Here is a 24,168-nt window from a genome sequence, read left to right on the forward strand (position 1 = left end):
ACATAGCTATCATATCTAGCTTATCTAAGACTCTATTTGGGGAAGCTAGATGGCACAGTGAATAGAACACCAAACTTAGAGTCAGGAGGACCTGAATTCAAATTTATAGCTGTGTGACCCTGTGCAAGTCACTTAACCCAAGTTGCCTCTAAGAAAAAAAAGATTCTATTCACCTCCTTAACTTATTTCTTGTTCATTTTATTTTTGGTTAGATTTATCTAATTCTGAGAGGTGAAAGTTAAAATCTCCCACTTTTAAGGTATTGTTATCTACTTCCACCTGCGATTCATTTAACTTTTCCTTTAAAACTTTAGATGTGATTGCATTGAGTACATATAGATTCAATATTTATATTGCTTCATTGTCTATGGTACCTTTTATTATAATATAGTTTTCTTATTTATCTCTTTTAACTAAATCTATTTGGGCTTTAGCTTTGTCTAAGATCATGGTTGCTACCCTTGCTTTTATTACCTCTGCTGAAGCATGAGAAGTTTCACTCTAGCTCTTCATTTTAACACATTTTTAAATGTGTTTCTTGTAAACAGCATATTGTCAGATTCTGATTTTTAATCCATTCTGCTATCCATTTATGTTTTGTGGGTGAGTTCATGCCAATCATATTCAAAGTTATAATTACTAGTTGCATATTTCTCTCCATCCTATTTTTCCTCGCTATTATCCTTCTCACCCTCTCTTTTTACTCTATCATCTCCATAGACTGATATCTAGTTACTTCCTAATCTGTACCCTTTTAAAGAATCCCTCCCTAATCTTGTCCCTTTATCCTCTTTTTCCTTAATCTATTTACCCTTCTAAGAATTCCTCCCTTAACTTCTCCCCCCACACTGTACTTCCTGATCTACACACCTTTCTAAGAATCTCTCTATTATCCTCTCCCCCACCCTCCTCTTCATAAATTTAGAAACTTTTATACCCTTATAGATATATATGTAATTCCTTCTTTCACACAGTTATGAGAATAAGGTTCCAGCACTAGCAGCCTTCCACCCCCAACCTTTTTCCATTGTAACAGTTCTTGTATCCACACCTCATTTATTTGAAATATTTGCTTCAGTTTACTTCTCCATACCTAATTTTATTTTTTTAGACTCATCCACTCATATTCAACTCAAGCCCAAGGTTTCCATCTATCTATGTATGCTCTTTCAAACTACCCAAATCATAACATTCTTAAGAGTACAGATAACATTTTCCCACATAAGAAGTAAACAGTTTGACCTTATTGAGTCCCTTATATAAATATTTTTAAATGGTCTTTAATATTTACCTTATTTTTCACCTGCATCTTATATGTCAAAATTTCCATTGAATTCTGGTCTTTTTGTCAGAAATATTTGTTTTTTTTTTTCAATTTGTTAAATGTCCATTTTTCTTTTCATTCAGAATTATACTCAGCTTTGCTGGGTAAGTTATTCTTGGGTGCAAACTTATCTCCTTTGCTCTCTGAAATATAATATTCCAAGCCTTTTATCTTTTAATATAGAGGCTGCTAGCTTTTTGTTATCCTGAGAGTAGCTCCACAGTATTTTTTTCTTGTTGCTTATAACATTTTTTCTTAAGCTGGGAGCTTTGAAACTTGGCTATAATGTTTCTATGAGTTTTCATCTTGGGATCTCTTTCAGGTGATAAGTGATGGGGTTTTTATATTTATAATTTACCCCTTCATTCTAGAACTTCAGTGCAATTTTCCTTAATAATTTCCTGTAATATTGAGTCTACACTTTTTTTAAATGGTACCCTTGATCTATTTTTCAGGTCAATTTTTTTAATGAGTTGCATCACATTCTCTTCTATTTTTCATTCTTTTGATTTTGTTTTATTATTTCTTGGTGTCTTTTAATGTCATTAGGTTCCCTTTGTCCTGTTCTAGTTTTTAAGGAATTATTTCTTCCTAACATTTTTGGATATCTTTTTTTTTCCAATGATTGTTGACTTCCTTTTCACAATTTTCTTTATTTTCTTGGGCTGTTCTTTTTTCTAATTTTTTTCCTGATATTTTCTAATATTTTAAAAACATCATCAACCTCTCTGATATTTTAAGTCCCTTTTAAGCTCTTTCAAGAATTTTTTTGGCCTTATGACTATTTAACATTTTTCTTTGAAGTAGAAGTAGCTTTTTTTTTTTTAAACTTCACTTTCTTCTCCTGAATATGAGTTCAGATCTCTCTCCCCATAATAACTATCTATGGTTGGTTTCCTTCTCCTTTGCTTATTCATTACTATTATTTTTTTAGTTGCTTATTATTATGGTCAAGTTCTGCTTCCAAGGTGTGGGAGATGATGCCACAGCCTTCAGTTTTTTTTAACTGTTGTTTTCTGAGCTCTGGCTGCAGCCCTAACTTCTTCACTCCTCTCCACCCCTGAGCCACAACTAGGGCCCTTAGCACAACCATCACCACAAATGTTCTCGGTCACTGAAGTCCCTCCTGGCTCCAAATTTCAGTTGACCCCCTCTGCCTTGAAACCAAAACTCTGGACTCTTCTCCCTTGCAAGTGCCCATAACGAGTAGGTTCCCCACTCTTCTGCTACCATGCTCACCAGGAGTGTACTTGCTCCTCCTCACCCACTGCTGTAGTCCAGGACCACTGCTCCTGTGAAGGCACAGGGTCCATCAGTCTTCCCCTGTTAAGCTGTCAGACCTCCACATTAACAAAGAGGCGAAAGTTGCTGAAGGTTAAAGCCCACCTCCCAACCCAGCTGACCCCATGGTTTGCTGTTTATTGATTCAGCAGACTCTGCCTGGCTGGAGGTGTTTTGCACTTCTATCAGGCCACTGGGAGGTCAAATCTTTTCTAGATCCTCTCAAATTTTAGGAGGTCAACTGCCTTACCCAGACTTTTTAATTATTTCAGCATTCAAAGTTCACTTTGAAGGGACATTTTAACTTGTTTGTGAGACAATTTTGGACAGCCCAGTATTTCCTTTGCTTTTTAGCCATCTTTCCCCTCTATTATTATCTCTTAATTTTTCTATGTGACTTTACGCAAATTACGTGACTTCTCTGAGCTTCACTTTCCTCATCAATAAAATTTAAGTATTTTGCCATTCTGTTATATGCCTACATATACATGTACATATGTGTATTTATACATGCACATGTATATGTATGCATAGAAGAATATACATGTATATATACATGCTAACTGTGTTTTTTTGAATGTATCTCTATTTCTATAGCAGCTATAAAAATAGCTGTCTAATCAGGGTTGTACTGAGGGTCATCTAAGATAACATAAATGGAATCATTTTTAAATGGAGAGAGGTCTATGAAATGTACAGAGTAGAGTTTTGTAGCTTCAGTAGAGCCATGATTTTATCAGTACAAGCTTTCTCACTTTTAGGGATTTTAGTGGACTTCTTAATGGCCTAACAGGAAGATATCACCATTACAAAGGACGTTGTGACCTGTGGCATCCAAAAAGGTGGCTTATGCCCAATACTAGGGAAATTATCATCTCCCTTTACTCTGCATTGGTGATACCATATCCAGAGACTCCCATTCTCTATTAGGAACTACATTTCTGCAAGAGCATTGATAGGTGTTTTAATTTCTGGACAAGGACAACCAAGACGGTTAAAAGGTTTCACCATCGTGCCATATGAGGATGAGCTAAAGGAGCTGGGATAGTTTAACACGGAAAAGAGAAAATGTATGGAGGGAATATGACAGTGATTTTCAAGTATTTGAAAACATGTTTGACTTGATCAGTCTAGCTCCAGAGGGCAGAAATGGGGGAAATGGATGTAAGTTTTAGAGAGGAAAAAATAAATTTGATGTCGGGAGGAAAAAAGCGCTAACAATTAGACCTGGGCATGAGGAGGTTGGCCTGCCTTAAGGTAATAGGTTTTCTCACATTAAAGGTCTAGAAGTGGAGGCTAGAAAATAATTTTGTGGGGGTGTTTTGTTGGAATCCCTTTTTGGGTATGGCATGGATTACTTGGCCTTTGAGTTATCATCCATCTCTAAAAGTATGTGATTCTGCAATATAGGCACATGCATATATGCATATACAAACACAAACATTTAATTTATATATGTATATGTGGATTTATATATGGAGAAACATCTACCAAAATAATAATAACAATAATCATAGCTAGCATTTAAATAGAATTTTAAGGTTTTTTTTTTTTTTTAAGACGAATATCTCATTTGATCTTCCCAACAACCCTGGGAAGGAAGTACTACTTTTATCCCCATGTTATAAATGAGAAAACTGTAGCAGATAGAAGTGAGGTGACTTGCCCAGGGTCATACAGCTAGTAAGTGTCTAAGCCCAGATTTGTACTCCAGGCTTCAGAGTTCAGTGCTCTATGCACAATGGTGCCACCTAGTGGCCTCTATAAGCACCTATATAGGGATCTGCATCTATAAAATAAACATTTGTTGTCAGACATGGTATACTGTTGTTCCCCAACATCCTTTTGGGATATTTTTAGCTCCCTTTTATTCCAAATTTAAGGGAGAACTTTGCTTCTACATATTTATGATAAATTTCTACTTCCTTCATATTCTTATCAGAAAAATTAGGGGAACATGGTGTGAGAAATAGTAGAAGGAATACTCGATTTGAAGTCGGAGGAGATGGTGTGGATTCCTGTCAATGAACCTCACTGAGCCTCAGTTTCATCTTCCATGAAAAGAGGGTATTGGATTAAATAACTTCTGATGTTCTTTCCATTTCTGCATCTATAATCCTACAATCCTATGCTCTTCATAGTCTAATAATCTGGAATCAGAGTCAAGCCAAAGGAAAAGAAGTGGGAGGGGATGCACATTTATATAGCACCTACTATGTGCTAGGAACTGAGCTCTCAAAATATTATCTCATCTTGTCCTCACAATAACCCATCGAGATAGGTATTATTGTTATCCTTATTTTATATTTGAGGAAACTGAGGCAAGCAGAGGTTAAGTGACTTTCTCAGAATGACATACCTAATAACTATCTGAGGCCAAATTTGAACTCAGGCCTTCCTGACTCGAGGCCCTTTTCTTTCCTCTGCGCTGCCAGCTAAATATTGAAAGTTTACTGAAAAGACCTTTAAAGCTCTGCCATATTGAAAATGCCATTGAAGTCTGGCTTATTGACTTGATTTCAGACTTCTCCTACAGAAGTTCTGACCTTTGTTTCCATCTTCAGGTCTCCCTGCTCATGCTCACCTTCTTCCTCTATTCCTGGAGCATCCAGAAACCATATATTGATTGATAGCTGAAATATTGATAAGAGGGACAAATGAATTGAGACCTTGGATTTATTGCTTTTCTCTCCTGGATCAAAGGTGTTTCCAAAATTCTGGTCCAGAATAATGAGGGAGATACTAACAGTTTATTGAGATAACACTGGGAAAGGAAAATCCAGTAGTCCCTTTGAGATTGGTTCCTAGGATCAGGTCCTTTGTCAACATCCAATGCTGTGGAGCTGAGGGCATCAGAACACAGACCCTTTCCAGCCAGAATGAATGTCATGGTCTGCACCATTGAGGTATAAAATAGCTAACTTCCCTTCCATGAATGACTCTGAAGCCTTCAGATGCTGAGTCACTGTGACTCAGGGACAGAGGGAGGGAAAAAGAGAGAGGAAAAAGGAGACAAGTATACGGACAAGAGAAGGGTGAATGAGGGACTGTGTATTTGCATTTCTTTGCCTCTCTAGCATTTAGCAGTGCTCTTAAAACTGAGAATCATCAAACAATAGGATTGTTTTAAAAGAATCTGTGCCATCCTGTGAGGATGCCTGGGGATGGGCTTTGCAAGTTTATAAGAAGACTACATGTATCTTATCATTTCACAAAGGAAGCTTTTTGAGGGAATGTAGTCCATCTTCCTACGAGTTCCATACCATGCCAGATGTATCATGAGCTTCTATCCAAATTATTCTACGGGTAGTGATGAAGACTGCTACAGACACCCTGGAACTCAGGATGAACTTTGTTACCCCCTTTTCTAGGGGATGAGACATGTACTAGTGTGGCAGTAGAAGGCACAAAAAGTGACAATTTGAGATAGTAAGGCAGCCTGGGAAATTTGTAGGAGCAATGTTAAGAACTCACATTTGCACCATTGACATATAATTAATGAATGGTTTCAATTAATAGATGTAATTATTCCTCACAATACAATAGGACAACTGAATAAAATTCTGATCTCTTCCAAACAGTCCTCTGTTCCTTTAACTCATTGGGACTCTTGGCCAGAGATATACTTAGGAATGTTTGTGCTTGTGACATGTATTACAATCCCAGTATCATAAAAGTGATACAAAATGGGTCCTCACCTGAGGGAGAGTTAAGTGAAAGGGTAGGAAGAGCCACTTACTATAGCCTGGCACTCACCAGATTTCTAGTTAACAAATTATCCTTGCTAACTGGGGGCTAGAAGCTACCATTTCTATACTACTGGACATATGTGGGCACCAACAGTACCCTCTAAATTGGCACTCTGAGGCTAATCCCTAGTCATTACCATTAATTGGAGATCTATTCTAGATCCATGTGAAATCTCATGGGTCATTGCTTGCTTGTTCCCATTTCCTAACTGGATAGACATATACTTGATCTGAGTTGGGCAGGGGACTTGGCAAGGACTAATGGAACAAGAGAATGGTCATTCTTTTCTTTATATCTTCATTCTTCTCTCCTCCACAGCTGGCGACTTGGGACTCAGAGAAAGGTCTGAACGGCAGCCTGCAGGAGAGGCACACAGGCAGCCACCTCCATGGACTGACACTCAAAGTGGTGACTGTCTTGGTAGGCTCATGTTCAGGAATCAAAAGCTCCATACTGTCTATTGTCCTTTCCCCTTCTAACATCCTATCACCTTGTTAAACTAATAATGGTGGGGAGAGACTTGAATAATGGAGCTAGAGAAGTTTGTTTTTTTTTTTTAATTTGGCACCATATGAGCTATATCAGACAAATTTATACCCCCTATCCTCTTCCCAGATATCCCTTCACCTCCATCCTGGCAGTGACAATGAATATAGTAGCATTTCCTCCCCTTCCTAGAGGTTTCCCTCTCTCCTCCTTCACCCAATTACCTAAGCACCTTCTATAAAAGGAAACAATTCCTCCAGTTTCATTTCCAGAAGGACCACACTGGATTTGGTGACTGCATGAAAAGGGAATAATGGGAAATGTTAGCATTCCATATAGTTACCCATAGAATCAAACAGTTTATAGTGTACGATGAAAAATAAATGAACATACATTTATGGTTAATGCTCAGAATCCCACATCCTAGATCTTAATTCCAACCTTCTCATTGGCCCATAATGGGATCTTTATGAAATGATTAACATCTATTTCTCAAGACAACCTAGTATATAGACTGGTCTTTTCTCTATGTTATCATAGTATGAGTTATCATACTTCGAAACCTATAAGAATCATGTGGCTTTCTTAAGTGGAATCCTACTAATTATAGGTAGATATGAAATCTGAAGACTTAGCACATAAGTGAACACAGTAATCTGTCAGGTCAGATTATAAGACATAACGTGCTGTTAAGGCTATTTGTGAAGAAACCAAGGATGATACAAAGCATTTTTAAAATTATTCTTTTTTTTTCAATTAGCACATTCACTTTGTCTGCCTTCTCCCCACATTGGAAAAAAAAGAAAAAAAATCTTTATAATGAATATGAACAGTCACACAAAACCAATTCTTCCATATAAAAATTTGTCTTTCTTTCTGGAGCCCATCATTTTTCTGTCAGGAAGCACATAGAATGTCTCCACAAAAGCACATATTCTTCTAGTCCTACATGAATGGACAGAATCATGCCTATGGCCATCTGTTTTCCTATATAATAAATGTTTAGCACAACAACGAAGACTGCAAAGATCTGAACTAAAGATGACTATTCCATTGTTTGTGGACTGGGTTTCACCTACACCAACATCCTCGAGATCCACAAATATAGCTATTGGACAGAGATCTCTAGAATGTAGTCCTGAAAACAGTAAATTACTATTATTTTCACAATTATTCTTAAATTACGTTAACACCCACTGTCCATTAATATTTTATGTAGCTGTAGTTCCAAACTAACAAGCATTAACATCCTTGCTACTCAATTACATTCTTAGAAAATAAGGGGCTTTAATATTAGCTTAAACATTGTATTTTTCTCAGGAAGAACCTTTTGTGATGGTGGCAGAGAATATACTTGGACAGCCCAAGCGCTACAAAGGCTTTTCCATTGATGTCCTGGATGCCCTGGCTAAGACCCTAGGATTCAAGTATGAGATTTATCAAGCTCCTGATGGCAAATATGGTCACCAGCTCCATAACACCTCCTGGAATGGGATGATTGGGGAACTCATCAATAAGGTAGGTCTGCTAAAAGAACATTGAAGTAAAATGAAGAAATGACATTTACATGTTTGTAATCTATCCCTTATTGAGTCACAAAGGAAGAGCCTAAACCAGGTGCATCCTATAATGGCTGTAATAGAAAAATGATAATGGGGTGATATAGGACTCAACCCTCCATAAAGTATAACTCTGTGTGGGGTACATTAATTTGGGGATAGACTCAACCCATGATGATGTGTCTGTAGAATGTCATAATATCCATGGTGGGATATGTGTCATCAAAGAAAGCTTATTTTTGTGTCCTTAGGAAAACTTTGTATTTGAAAAACCCTTCCCACAAATAGAGAGTAGCTTGGTATCCCTTCCGTTGCTGAGAAGGGATGCTTACAAGTGAAAATACAGTATTATCAAATTCTTGTAAGTACACCAGTGTCATTTGGAAGGACACACATCATAATCTGCCAAATTTCATGTATTTTTATCCAGTTCCTTGTTTATCAACCACTCTGGTGTAGTCAATGATGAAGAAAAAGTCTTAGTATGAGTGTCTTTCCATTTCCTAGATGTAACTGAGCTATTGGTCATGGCACTGAGTGCCCCTGGGACTGAGCATCCTAAAACAATTCAGGGCATGATGCCCCTTCAAATCTGGAGGTTTAAGATCCAAATTAGAGGAAGCCAACTTCCTATCTTTTGACAAACAATTGGCCTCTATCTATCACACAGAAAGACTTAGTCCATTGACTCTAGAGGGTTAGTACTAGGGTTGCATCAGCTGTTAATTATTTCAGCTTGTCTCTGTTCCTATTCTAAAAGAGCCTAAATTGATTTAGTCTGCGTAGTTCCATCTGCATGTTTATGCTTAGTTCTCTTTCACTAAATCTTATCACCTGCCTTTCCCTCATCCCTTTTGCTGCATGAGGTCTGTCTTAGAAAGAAGAATCACAGGACTAACCTATCACTCTCCAAGATGACTTTAGTGTCACTGGTCACTAACTAGTGCCCAGGTGTTGAGGATCTACAATGTGTTGCATGCCTTGCCAGAGGCTATAGATAATAGAAGAGGAGAAGGCAGAGTTTCTAACCTTGATTTTTTACAGTGTGACTGTTGAAACAAGACTAAGTCATAGTAAGAAACTAATAAATGTGACTTGACAGTGTGCAATGAAGGCCATGTTGCTTAATGGATTGACTGCTACACTTAGAGTCAGGAAGTCCTGAATTCAAATCCCACCTTTGGTACCTATTAATTACATAACTCTAAACAAGTAATCTGATCCTTTTTTTGTTTTTTTTTAATTCCATATTTCATTATTTAATATTTTTTAGTTTTCAGCATTGATTTCCACAAGATTTTGAGTTACAAATTTTCTCTCCATTTCTACTCTCCCCCACTCCAAGATGGCATATATTCTAATTGCCCTGTTCCGCAGTCAGCCCTTGCTTCTTCACCCCACTCTGTGCCCCCCATCCCTTTTCCACTTACTTTCTTGTAGGGCAAGATAGATTTCTATGCCCCGTTGCCTGTATATCTTATTTCCCAGGTGCATGCAAAAACAACTTTTTTTGAGCATCTGCTTTTAAAACTTTAAGTTCCAAATTCTTTCCCTTCTTCCCTTCCCACCCACTCTCCCTAAGAAGGCAAGCAGTCCAACATAGGTCACACATGTATCATTATGTAAAACACTTCCATAACAGTCATGTTGTGAAAGACTAATTGTATTTCCCTCCATCCTATCCTGTCCCCCTTTATTCAATTTTCTCCCTTGACCCTGTCCCTTTTCAAAAGTATTTGCTTTTGATTACCTCCTCCCCTATCTGCCCTCCCTTCTATCATTTCCCCTTTTTTTATCTTCTTCCTCCTTCTTTCCTGTGGGGTAAGATACCCAATTCAGTGTGTATGATATTCCCTCCGCAAGTCAGATCTGATGAGAGCAAGATTCACTCATTCCCCCTCACCTGCCCCCTCTTCCCTTCCAACAGAACTGCTTTTTCTTGCCACTTTTATGTGAGGTAATTTACCCCATTCTATCTCTCCCTTTCTCCCTCTCCCACACCTTAATTTTATTTTATTTTTAGATAACATCCCTTCATATTCAACTCACCCTGTGCCCTCTGTCTCTCTCTGTCTCTCTCTCTTTATATATGTATATATATATATATTCCCTTCAACGACCCTAATGCTGAGAAGGGTCTCATGAATTGCACACAACATCTTTCCATGTAGGAATGTGGACAAAACAGTTCAACTTTAGTAGGTCCCTTATGATTTCACTTTCTTGTTTACCTTTTCATGCTTTTCTTGTATTTGAAAGTCAAAATTTCTATTCAGCTCTGGTCTTTTCTTCGAGAAAGCTTGAAAGTCTTCTATTTTATTGAAAATCCATATTTTGCCTTGGAGCATTATACTCAGTTTTGCTGGGTAGGTGATTCTTGGTTTTAATCCTAGCTCCTTTGACCTTCAGAATATCATATTCCAAGCCCCTCGATCCCTTAATGTAGAAGCTGCTAGATCTTGTGTTATCCTGATTGTGTTTCCAGAATATTCAAATTGTTTCTTTCTAGCTGCTTGAAGTATTTTCTCCTAGACCTGGGAACCCTGGAATTTGGCAACAATATTTCTAGGAGTTTTGTTTTTGGGATCTCTTTCTTTTTTGTGGGGGGGGGGGAAGGCAGGGCTATTGGGGTTAAGTGACTTGCCCAAGTTCACACAGATAGTATGTGTGTCAGGTGTCTGAGGCCAGATTTGAACTCAGGTCCTCCTGACTCCAGGGCCATTGCTTTACTCACTGGGCCACCTAGCTCCCCCAGGGATCTTTTTCAAGAGGTGATGGGTGGATTCTTTCATTTTCTATTTTACTCTCTGGTTCTAAAATATCAGGGCAGTTTTCTTTGATAATTTCTTGAAAGATGATGTCTAGGCTCTTTTTGGATCATGGTTTTGGGTCATCTAATAATTTTTAAATTATCTCTCCTGTATGTATTCTCCAGGTCAGTGGTTTTTCCAATGAGATATTTCACATTGTCTTCCACTTTTTCATTCCTTTGTTTCTATTTTATAATTTCTTGATTTCTCATAAAGTCACTAGCTTCCACTTGCTCCAATCTAATTTTTAAGGTAGTATTTTCTTCAGTGGTCTTTTGGACCTTCTTTTCCATTTGGCTATTTCTGCCTTTGAAGGCATTCTTCTGCTCATTGACTTTTTGGAAATCTTTTGCCATTTGGGTTAGTCCATTTTTAAGGTGTTATTTTCTTCAGTATTTTTTGGGTCTCCTTTAGCAAGGCATTGATTTGTTTTTAATTATTTTCTTGCATCACTCTCATTTCTCTTACTAATTTTTTCTCTACTTCTATTGCTTGCTTTTCAAATCCTTTTTGAGCTCTTCCATGGCCTGAGACCAATTCATATTTTTCTTGGAGTCTTTTAATGTAGGCTCTTTCACTTTGCTGACTTCTTCTGGCTGTATGTTTTGGTGTTCTTTGTCACCAAAAAAGATTCTAAAGTCTGAGTCTGAGTCTGAGTCCAATTTTGCTGCCTGTTCATGTTCCCAGCAAACTACTTGACCCTTGAGCATTTTGTCAGGGTACGACTGCTTGTAGAGTAGAGAGTACTTTGTCCAAGCTTTAGGGGCTGCACTGCTATTTTCAGAGCTACTTCTACACAGCAAGCTTGGCCACACCAGTGCTCCTCCTCCCCAAAGAACTGCCAACCAGGATTGCAACCCAGATCCAAGCAGGGCAACACAGGCTTTGCTCTCCGGCTCTGATCTGCTGCTTAATTCCTCCCACTGGTTGGGCCTGGGGCTGGAAGCAACTGCAGCTGTAGCTCTGGAAGCAGTCTAAGAGCTTCACCAACTCCACTGCCCACCTGACTGGGGCCTACCTTGTACTCCTTTAATTCAGATACAGAAGTTTTTCCACTGACCTGCTCTGTTGTCTTTGGTGTTTTGGGGTTTAGAAGTCTGGTAACTGCCACAGCTCAATGATTCAGACCCCTATGGCCTGTTCTGCCTGGCTCCAGGTCTGGTTGGTCCTGAGGCAGCCCAGGCTGGGCTGTGCTCCACTCTGCTCCTGGAACCATGCAATAGACCCTTCCCAGTGACCATCCTGGCTGTCCTGGGCTGGAGCCTTGCTTCCCTCTGCTATTTTGTGGGTTCTGCATCTCTAGAATTTGTTTGGAGCCATTTTTCAGGTGTTCAGAGGGACCTGGGGGAGAGCTCAAATGAGTCCCTGCTTTCTAGCTGCCATCTTGGCTCTTCCCCTGTAATCTGATCATCTGGCAATTTAGAAAACTCTTGAGAAGGAAAAAAATGGGGTAGTTAAAAGAGCAATGGATTTGGAATCAGAGGAAAGGATTAAAATTATTATGTCATTTTCACTCTTTGATCCTCAGTTTCACCATCTGTAAAAAGAGCAAATTGGATTTGATGACCTCCAATATCCTGTCCAGTTTTAATCTATGATCTCATGGTTCATGAATGGTTATAGTTTGTGATATGTAGGAGGGAACTCCCACACTGAGAGTGCTCCACTCTGGCCAAATCAGAGTCTTTTTGCCTAATTGTGGGGTGTAGAGAGTAATTACTGAAGGAGTCTGTAGGACAGAAATTTCATCATAGGCTAGAGTCCTCAAGGAAGAGAGAAAAGAATAAACATTTATTTAGTGCCTACTATGTGCCAGGCACTGTGCTAAGTACTATTAACAAATGTTATCTCATTTGATCTTCACAACAATCCTGAAAGTTTGGTGGCTTTTATTAAAGAGGCAAGGCTTCCTGGGGCAGATAAGGTCTACAGATTTGAGCAAATACTTTTTGACACACATTCCTTAAGCATCTAATGCTTGTCAAGTATAGTGCTGTGTTCAGGGGAGATATCTGGAAAAAATAAAGAAAGAAAAACCTGTCTTTTCTCAAGAGTCCTAACCTTCTTGCTTCTTCTTTCTTGTAGTTTCTCCCATAGGTCCTAATTCTTCTTTACAACATGACTAATGTGAAAATAGGTTTAATATGAATGTATATGTAAAAACTACATCAAATTGCACACCATCTTGGGATGGGGGGGAATGTGGAAGAAATTTGGAACTGAAAATCTTATAGAAGTGAATGTTGAAAACTAAAAGCGAAGTAATTAATTAAAAAAGAAATATGCACTAAAAGTCTTAATCTTCTATAGGAAGAGATAATTATATGCATTGATCTAGCTATTCGCAATTCACAAAGGATTTTCTTTTTTAATAACTCTGGGGCATAGGTTCATACAGCTTTTATTATACCCATAATAATGATGGAGAAAATTGATTCTAAGAGCTCAAGTGATTCATCTAAGGTGACATACCTAGTAAGTGCTTGAGGCAGGATCTGAACCCAGGTCTTCTGATACCAAGCCATACACTGGAAGATTAAAGGCAAACAGGAAACAGTAAATGTTTTCAAGGGCAAACAAAATGGAGACTAGAAAAAAATAAGCTTGTAATGGAGTTAAGTGGAAACCATACAACAAAAATTGCCAAAATAAATGTGGTTGTTATGGTTTGCCTGGAAAGGCAGTAGCAGTCCTGCTCAGCAGAAGTCATCCAGAGAAGACTAGGTGACATTTTATCTGAGATGTTTAGGAGGTGGTTTTCATTACTTTATAGGTTGTGCGATCTGACCTCTGAAGTCCTTTTCAAGTCTGAGATTCTGGGATTCTATGAAATAAATGTGGGGTTTTATTAAAAAAAAATATTTAGTGTTTCCAAAGGAATGAGGTTGGAAAGGTGAGGAAAAGACCAGAGTTGACCTGTATGCAGTCAAGTATTGAGATTTTCCCTAGAGATGATTAATCTACCACATTATAAGGGATGTGACAGACTGATCAGCTCATGGTCAATGATTTGACCCTTTGTGTGGTTCCAGTTACAGATCATACCCCAACTATAGCCATCAGTTTCACACATACGTATCCAGGGTCTCAAGGGAACAAGGGAGAACATGGAAGCCAGATCCCTATGGGAGTGGGGGTGGGGGTGCAATTTATGAACAAAACAACATAGAACAAATATATCTTGGAGCACAGGAGACTCTGATGATGGATTGTGGGCATCCTCCCTTTAAATGAAAATACCCCTTTTCTTTCCATGAGCCACAGGGATCTTCAGAAGCAGACAAGATATTTAACTGGTTGACTTTATGTTTCAGAGAGCAGACATGGCCATCTCAGCCATCACCATCACACCAGAACGGGAGAGTGTTGTAGACTTCAGCAAACGGTACATGGATTACTCAGTGGGGATTCTCATCAAGAAGCCGGAAGAGAAAATCAACATTTTCTCCCTCTTTGCTCCTTTTGACTTTGCTGTTTGGGCCTGCATCGCAGCAGCCATCCCTGTGGTTGGTGTTTTGATATTTGTATTGAACAGGATACAGGCCGTCAGGTTGCAGAACTCTTCACAGTCTAGTCCATCAGCATCCTCCACCCTTCACAGCGCCATATGGATTGTTTATGGAGCCTTTGTACAGCAAGGTATGTTGTAGATCCTTGTTCAGTTCCCTTTCCTTATACTCTTGGAAATCTCTGGTAAGTGTCCAAAGCCTCATTTAAGAACAAAAAAACAAAAACAAAAAGAAATTTTAAAATAATTTATCCTGCTCTAGATCATTGCTCAGTACCTACGGAATTATTTCAATCTCAGTGATGCCTAGAAATGAATAAAATGATACCAGACCTGCCTTTACATTCCACGTCTTCACTTTGATTAAAATTAACTTGGAAAGCTCACGTTTGCTGTTATTTTTTATTTGATTTTACCTTGGGTGGATCATTTTGCACAGAATGCTGTCAAATAAAAGCTGATTTTCCGCTTAATTTAAAGATATTAATGTTGGGGGAAAAACACTGAGATTGTTTAGCAAGAATCCAAACAGAGTCTAAGCATTCCTGAGATGTTTAGAGCTCATGCATTTTCAGAGCTTTTTGGGTAGTATTCAGTGAGTTATGGAATTGTCAAATTTTGGCTGGAAACTACAAATTCACACAGCTCCTAATGTGATTTTTGGCTCTGATTCTTGCCTCAGCAGAGACCTGGTGGGCTGGAGAAAGGCAATGTGCCCCTGAGAGCCTTCTTAAGCAACCACCTAAGGGATCTGGGAGAAATAATTGGACTCGTAGGGGAAGCCTTTGACTAAAAGTCAAACATAATAGTTCCAGAACATTCTAAAAAGATTCATCAAGGGAAGCCAGGATATTAATAAAAACCCTGGCATGGCACATCATGCCATCATGTTTTTTGAAGGTTGCAAAGAAAAAATACATAAGAATTCATGGGTGGGAGGTAATATCATATTTGTATGTTTTTCCTGAATATGAAATGGAAATTGGAAATTGGAAACATCCCAAATCATAGCTTGTGGCCTTGGAGGTTTTGTACCACAAAGGAATAATGTATAAGATTACCAATGAAGTCATTTTTAAAAATCCAAGGCAGTCTGCTTTGATTTTTGGCAAATTCTATGTTACTTGGCAGTTGATACTGGCATGGCTGTGTCTTGGGGCCTTCACGGTGGATCCCTGAGTTTTCAATGAATTCCATGGATTCCTGACTGTCTTTTTTTAAATTGGATAAGGGCAAAATGAGAAACAAGCCTATGATTGATTACCAATGTGACTGATGGCAATGGGGGTGTTGGTGGTGATCTATGAATGGTCTTTGGGAAAGTGAGCCTTTCACATTGTTTCCTTCTTTCAGGTGGAGAATCACCCACAAACTCCATGGCCATGCGCATTGTTATGGGGAGCTGGTGGCTTTTCACCCTGATTGTCTGTTCATCTTATACAGCAAACCTAGCTGCCTTCCTCACGGTGTCACGTATGGATAACCCAATAAGGTAAGGAAGACCTTGCTGCATTGTACTGAATGAATTCAGTACTAGGGTTCAAGGATGTAGATTAAAAAGGTGTAAAGTGAATATGTATATATGTTCAGAGTCAAGGATGTAAATTCTCTTGATTAAAGGTCCCTGAATACTCCCTGTCTTCTTCTAATTATCGTATCATTTTCCATGCTCATTCAAAAAGTGGAGAAATCATTGGGATCAAACATCCAAAAAGAGGAAAATACTTTTTGACATGGCTATCTTGTGACTTGTGGCCCTAGTAGTCATTTTCTCACTTCCAGATAGCAGAAACAAATTCATTTTTGGGCATGGTGTTAATCTATAAATTACTCTTTTATTAGTCAACCAGATTGGATCCTTACTGGACTTAGCTACTACTATGACTGACTGCAGTTGATTCTGTTACTGTCTAGTTTCTGAGGGGATCTCTGATGCCCCCTTTGATCTTTCAAAGATCACAAGTTTGTAACCAGGTTAATTCTATCTCCGGATTCTCATCTTTCAAATAAACTAAAATTATGAAAACACACATGTGTGCACACACATACACACACACACATACACACTACTCCAGGTGCTTGGGCTGGCTACTGGGGAATGGAGAAAAAAGCACCTAGCTCCCTGTCCCACCTGCCCCCTCAACAAGTGGCTAACAGCAGTTCTCCCTGGCAGGGATTAAAAGCCGCACAAAGTCAATTGGAGGGGCACATTGATCCTTTTATATGAAAATTCATTTATGGCTCCATGCCCCCTGAGCCATCAGGCCTTCTGGCTCCAAAGCCAGTTAGAAGGCTTTCTGACACAAAACAATACTAACCTCTAAGCTATCATGCCTAAAGCCATTTTTCAAAGTTCCACATGTTGGATTGGCGGTAGGCAGAGAATGTATGTGCAGGCCCCAAAGACTGGGACCTCATAGAGAAGTTACAAATGAGTTCTTCCTTCAGGGATAAGAGTTTTCCAAATCAATGAAATTATAGTTCCAGATTATTTCATATGTTTATGTGTACGAGGAAAAGGTGGAAGAAGAAAACCATTCATTAAGTGCCTATTATGTGCCAGGTACTGTCAAAACTTTTACAAATATTACCTTATTTGTATCATTTGATCAAATGAGATAATATTGAAACGAATTTAGTATAGTGCCTCCCACACAGTAAGTATATAATAGATGCTAATTCCTTTCCCCATCCCTATATGTATATGTACGTATGACATCTGTGCACACACAGATATACACAAGTATGAATATATTTATGGGTATATCTGTATACATATACATGTGTATAGAAAAATATATTTACATGAATACATATTTACATAAATATGCACAAAATAGGGAGCAAGACATAGCTCCGCACTAGTTCAATTAAATAGACTCTGCTGCCAAGGAGACAGGTGAGTCATATAGTCACATGTGGCTTTGTTGACTCCCTAAATCCCTCCCATCTGATCCTAGTATCCTGGGCTCTCAGCAGTTGCTTTGAATTTTGTCTCACCACTGACTTTGATGACTCTGAAAGAGACAGTGAAGCTGTCAATTTTGCATGGCTCTGCCTCATTTAAATCCAATTCACTTGCAAGTCAAGACCACCCTTGTGATGACATTGGTCCTCTTCGAGAATGAAGGATGAACTACAACAACCACCACATTAGATTAGCTTTCCTCTAGAACTGGATTCCACTGGTGTCTCAGCTTTCCTCTGTGGATTTATCCCTGAAGAAGATAGAAGCAACTAAGAGCTGGAAGCAACCTAGTCCATTCACCTCATTTTGTAGAATAAGACAATGCTTGGCTAAAAATAAAATAAAAATGAAGTAAAAGGAAAGAGATTTAAACTAAATTGTTCTAACTCTCAATCAGATGGTTTCACTACTGGTCTACACAGCCTCCCAAGGTATATTTCCCTTGCTGCTGCATGTTCTTAAACAACACTGAAAATAAGGAAAGTCAGGTATAAATCTCTTAAGTCCTTAACTCTGGCCTTGACCAAGTGTAGCCATCTGGCTGCCTGCTCCACCTCCAGTCTCTCAGCAAAAGATTCCTTGATTCCACCAGCCATCTGTCTCTTTTATTCTCCTTATCCTGTTGCCTAGGAAGAGAACTTTCCCAGAAAGGCAAGCATACTACTAGATACTTTTGAACTGGGATCGAATTCAGCCAACCCATGTGCAAGGCACTATGATCAAAGTTGGAAAAATATGCAAAACTGAGAGGAGACAGAGACCTTAATATATTAAGGGGCAGTTGGGTGACACAGTGGACAGAGTGCCATGTCTGGAAGCAGGAAGACCAGCATTCAAATCGAGCTTCAAATGCTTATTAGTTGTGTGACCTTGGACGAGTCACTTAACCCTGTTTGCCTCAGTTTTCTTATCTGTAAAATGAGCTGGAGAAAATGGCAAAGAACTCCAGTATCTATTCCAAGAAAATCCCAAAAGAGACCATGAAGAGTCAGACATGACTGAAACAACTGAATAACGACAGCAACAAAGAGTCCTTACACACACACCCACACACACACACAAAGCCATAATAAACCAAAAAATGCATGAAAATGGCATGGTAGGGATACAGTGTTACCTGAGTTCAGAATGTGTGTGGGATATTATTTTGTGGTCTTGGAAGTTTATAACAGGAAGAGAAGAAATAGGGTTTCCACTTTTAGAGTTTAAGTCTGTCAACATAAATGGTTAGTGCTTTGGAGGAAGAGCCAAAAGATTACCATAAGCTTGACTAGTTGGGTGAAGTTGATCAAGGCATTTAATCCTGGGGTGTCTCAGCAAATATCCCTACATAAAATGACTAGATGATATCTAAGATTCTTCCAATTCCATTTGCTGTGATATAATGACTAAGAGGTGATTGATGTCTTATTAGCTGTTGTCTTGTTTTGTTTTGGTTTTTAAAGAGTAGTTCTAGGCTGATGATTTCATCCCTATGGGGAGTGCTTGGTGAAGGAATCCAAAACCATCAAACAATTAACTGACTTTTTTTAAAAGTGCTTATTATATTCTAGGTGTTTTATGAAGCACTGAGGATGTGAAAAAAGGGAAAAGTGTGCATATGTAGTTATATACAAGATACATACAGATATATGGAAGGTCACCTAAGAGTGAGAGGCAGTTGCCAGGGAGGTTACTAGGAAAGGAATTCTTTGAGCTGAGTCTTGAAGGATGCTAGGGATCATCTAAGGATGAAGTGAGTAAAGGGAGCATTGCAGGTGTGGTAGACATATCCATGCCAATATCAATTCCAAAATAATACACAGATTTGACAAAATTTAAAGCGGACTGCCTTGGATTTTCTGAGAAAAAAAATTACTTCAATGATAATCTTATGCAGTATTCTGCTGTAGTACAAAACTGTCACAGCCCCAACGGTACAGAAATGGGAGATAGAATGTTGAGTGACAGGATCAGTTAGTCAGTTGGTGTGGCTGGACCAAAGAAATGGAGGCATTGAATCCAGATGCCTGTTTTCAGTAATTTAGCTGAGTAGTGGAAGAGAGGGACAGAATCATGACTATAGGGGATAGTGGGATCGAGTAAGAGGTGTTCTTAATTGTTATTTAAAAAAGTAAAGCATGAGAGAGACAAGGAGAAATTTACTGTTAGATAGAAGGAAAAGGATAGTAAGGACAATCTGTAGGATAAGATAGGAGGGCATAGGATCAAGGATCCATGTAGATGACTTGAACTTGGCAGGGAGGACCACTTCTTTATCTGGAAATTTCCATTAGGTATGGCTATCAGCAAGTCATCTGTAATTAGTCAACTTTTAGAGTTGCTTGGGATTTTAAGAGTTTGAATGATGTGTCCGTGGTCCCACAGTTAGAATGTGTTAGGGAATAGATTTGAACCCATGTCTTAAAGCCCTTTAACCACTATGACATGCTAAATCAACTTTTTCCCCCTCTTTTAATGTATAATAACAGAGTTTCTTTTTACCTTTCAGGGGAAACTGCAGGGGCTTTACTTGGGCCTGAGCTGTTGGCTCATTAATTTTAAAATATTATGGGGTATGGGGTCAAGGATCATGGAGACCTGTATTTTCTCATTCTGAAGATGATTAAAGACTGAGCTGGGCTTGCTGACTTCACATTCACCTTGCACCCCTCTCATCTGCAGTGAGAGATAAAAGCCTAGCTTATCGTGCTAGAAAATGTTTACATCATGTTTTATCCTGTTCCTGGTTTGCCTAATGTTGATGGGGTACCATTTTATAGTGGTTGAGGTTCCAGATGGAGATTTTTTCACTTCTGTTCACCTTTTCTTTTTCATCCTTTTTATTGTCCCTATATCTCCCTCCTTGCCTTCTCTCTTTTTTCACTAACTCTTGAAATAAAAAAAAGATGGGGAATCACATCCAAATGTTATACAACATGGTTCTATGTTTGGTCTGCCAATGTTCATGAAATGTCACAGCTCTCATTCTCATTCTAATGTTAACACATCCATATAGCCCAGTGATATATTAATTTCCTTTCTGCTTTTCAAGGAGGCATTGAGGCAATGAAGAACTAGATATTTGGGAAGGCTGGGTTCAGCAAAAGGGTAAAAATGTCACCTGACCTATTGGATGTTTGGCTATTGCCCAGTTCATTCCTTGGATCTGTATCATGGTTTCATGTGGCCTAAAGGAACATTAGGAAGTTGGATCACCAAACAATCCCAAAAATGCTTGCTTTTTCTCTAAAGAGCCTCTTGAGGTAGGAATCACACAGTCTCCTAATAATATGTACTAGAGCAGAAAATTTCTCCTTATGGCTAAAGCCCCCTTGCTGCAGTTTGAGTATAATTTTCACCCTGTCCTCTGTGGGTACAAAGAACATCTCTTCCACTTGCTTGTTTTGCTTATTTTTAAACCTTGCAAAATTTACTCTCCTCATGCACTATACCCCTGTTTTTTCCTTCTACTCTAAATGTCCAAGTCCTTTAGACTTTTACTAGGTCTTGTGTTCTGTGGATAGAATGATAGCAATGATGACCATCCATATTTATATATTGCTTCAAGATTAACAGGCTGCTTCCTATATAACAACCCTGTGAGATGAGTGGTGCAAATATTATATACATTTGATAGATGGGAATATCAAGGCTCTGGGTGTTGGGATTTATGTGAATGAAGAGACATGCCCAAAGTCATATTAATTAAAAGTGTGGAGCTAGAGTAATAATATGACTCCTATTTACATTGAAATTTGAAATTTATAAAGCTTGTATATCGCACCATCGCCAGCAACTGAATTATTCATTTGATAGTACAAATATTCTTATGTCCATTTTATGGGTGAGAAATATGAGATGGTTAAATAACTTGTCCAAGGTCACCCAGGTAGGTTGCAAGTCTCATAATCCCTGAAGCAAAGTCCTCTCTCAGGAAGTGGAGGTCAAAGAAGTCATCTCAAGCTGTTTGTTGCTTATGTCTTATTATCTAGAAGAATAGTTTTCCTCTTTGCATTAATTGATCAGTCAATAAGCTGTTCAATAATCCTAAATCAAAGAACACCCCAAAGGGGGTCACTTTGTGTTGACACTATAGAGAAAAAGAGGGAGTTGGAGTGAGTTGGACCACCTAGAGTTAGACCTGGAGGATAAATCCATGCCTCTAATGATAAAGCAATAAGATAATGAGATGGGGATGATATGGTGAGAAGAGAGAACAAGGACAGTTATAATAGAAAAAAAGTGACTGATCTCCATATTCCAAATGAGCTACCCAAATGAATATTGTAGGGTGTGCCAGTTTCATCTAAGCTCCAGACTCAGAGTATGATATGCTAAACTGGTTAGACCAGCCCTCTTAGGTTCAGGGAGCACAGGGCCGCAAAAAAGCTATCAGAGGTTCCATGGAGTCAGCGTATCCACTTCTACCCCCAGACACACCCTATCATAAAAGATCTTTGAGATGAATGAAAACAAACAAGTTTTAAAGTGAGCCAATTGGTATTATTGTCACTAAATGGCTAAGGAATATCGTCAGTTGTATGGCAGGAGGCATAAAAGAGGATACCTCCCTGCCTGTCTGGAATCACAGAACGGAATCGGGACCTCAAAGGTAGCAACCAGGCGCTTTAGAGTTAAACTCAATGAACACGGAGTAATTGAATGGTATTTGGCAATGAAGGTTAGCAGAATGTGACTACGTCTTTAACTTTGCTATTCTACATGATAAAGGAAAGGAATACTGTACATAGGGATGTCCTTTAGAATTAATCTGAGTGGGCAGGGAAGGAAAGACATGATTTCATTACCCAAAAATTCTAAAAAAAAGAACCTCTGGTGGTTAGGAAGCTTGAAAAGATGAAATTTTGGCTATACAATGGTAAATAATCCCAATGATGAAAGAGAAGATATCAAAGACCAATGTAGAGCTGTCTGGTGAACTCAAATTTGAAGACCTTATGTATAAAAGATAAAGGAAAGAAATTAACAGATAGATGTACATATATATATATATATGTATATGTATATGTATATATATATGTGCGTATGTGTGCATATATATATAGTGGATTATATATATAAACATATATATATATAATGTATATATAAAGACAGAGATAGGGAGAAACTGAGACAGAAACACAGAAAGACAAAGAAACAGAGAGAGATGGATACACAGAGAAAGAAGGAGGGGAAAAAAACATTATCAGGAGAAGTGGAATTAACAAAGTTTCTCTTGAAATGAATTGTTTGGACAAGACAGAGATAAATTGGTTATAGCGATATGATTTCATAGTTTGTTAAAAAACTAAACCCAAATAATATTAAAATTTTTATGTGTTGACATATTTATATATGCATATGTGTTTATATAAACACAGTTATATATATGCATATATATTATATGCTTATATATGTTTTATACATATATAAACATGTAAATATATGTACAAAGGTTAACAAAAATAATATTTTCTCTGTATATGTATATGTATATACAAACTCACAACATACATACACACACAGAAAAATGTAATAGACTGGCAAATCCCATAAGAATAGGACCTGGACAGCTAAAAATTCTTGAATAGATTAAATGTTCTTGGTATCCACAGACTCCCAAAGTTCTGCTGATAGGTTCCAGGGCATCCACGAATTGGATGGGAAAAAATACATGGTTGTTTTCATTAACCTCTAACTGAAATTCCTCATTAACTTTGGTTATAAATCAAATAGATAGATAGAGAGATAGAGAGATCGAAATAGATGTATTATAGATATAGATGTTCGGAGAAGGGGTTCACCAGGCAGTCACCAGACTGCTGAAAGGATCTATGACATAAAAAATGATAACCCCAGTGTAGAATGAACTGGTTTTTCAGGAAAACACTGAAGACAGAAAAAAGCTATGTTTTTAAAGTTATTTTCAGAGCAGTAATGTAAACCATTCAGGGATAAGTTCTTTGTTATGGAAGACAGTGTAATTCTATAAAGTGGCAGAAAGAATAACTATGGATGTTTCAGAGTGAAAGCATTGTCAGGCGAAGTTCGAATTAACAAAGTTTATCTTGAAATGATTTCTTGAGGCAAGACTGAAGGACCTAAATTGGGCATAGTTATGCAGCTTTCTAGCTTGTTAAACAATTTTACCCAAAGACTGTTGATTCACGTATGTATTTCAATTGGAGCAGGTCTCTAGTGGTATGTGAGAGAGTTAAGATTTCTTCATCATTTTTGTTATTTACTTGAAAGACCCAAAAATCATGATTATCCATTTTTACAGGACACAGTATTGGAACCGTAATATTAGAAAAAATGAAAAAAATTGAAAAAAATCTAGTTTAGGTAAATGTCAAACCTTCAAAATATAACTTTACAGAGATAAACGTAAAGTCCTGCTCTCAGGACCAAAGATGAATTGTATAAACTTAATACTTGTTCTTCTGAAATGTCAAGAGATTTTAGCTGACCACAGGCTTAATTAAGGGCTACTAGTGTAA

General features: G+C 38.1%; 1 protein-coding gene across 1 annotated transcript in view; it reads left to right on the top strand.

Annotated features, from left to right (window-relative positions):
- The window catches only part of GRID1 (glutamate ionotropic receptor delta type subunit 1), a 1,144,779-nt gene that overhangs the window by 996,851 nt on the left and 123,760 nt on the right, over positions 1-24,168 (top strand). The window contains exons 9-12 of the mRNA XM_036735649.1: positions 6,674-6,775; positions 8,162-8,359; positions 14,525-14,849; positions 16,072-16,210. Coding sequence (XP_036591544.1) covers positions 6,674-6,775; positions 8,162-8,359; positions 14,525-14,849; positions 16,072-16,210 — 764 coding nt within the window. The remainder of the gene's footprint in view (positions 1-6,673; positions 6,776-8,161; positions 8,360-14,524; positions 14,850-16,071; positions 16,211-24,168) is intronic.

Source organism: Trichosurus vulpecula, chromosome 8, assembly GCF_011100635.1.
Source record: "Trichosurus vulpecula isolate mTriVul1 chromosome 8, mTriVul1.pri, whole genome shotgun sequence".
Lineage (NCBI taxonomy): Eukaryota > Metazoa > Chordata > Mammalia > Diprotodontia > Phalangeridae > Trichosurus > Trichosurus vulpecula.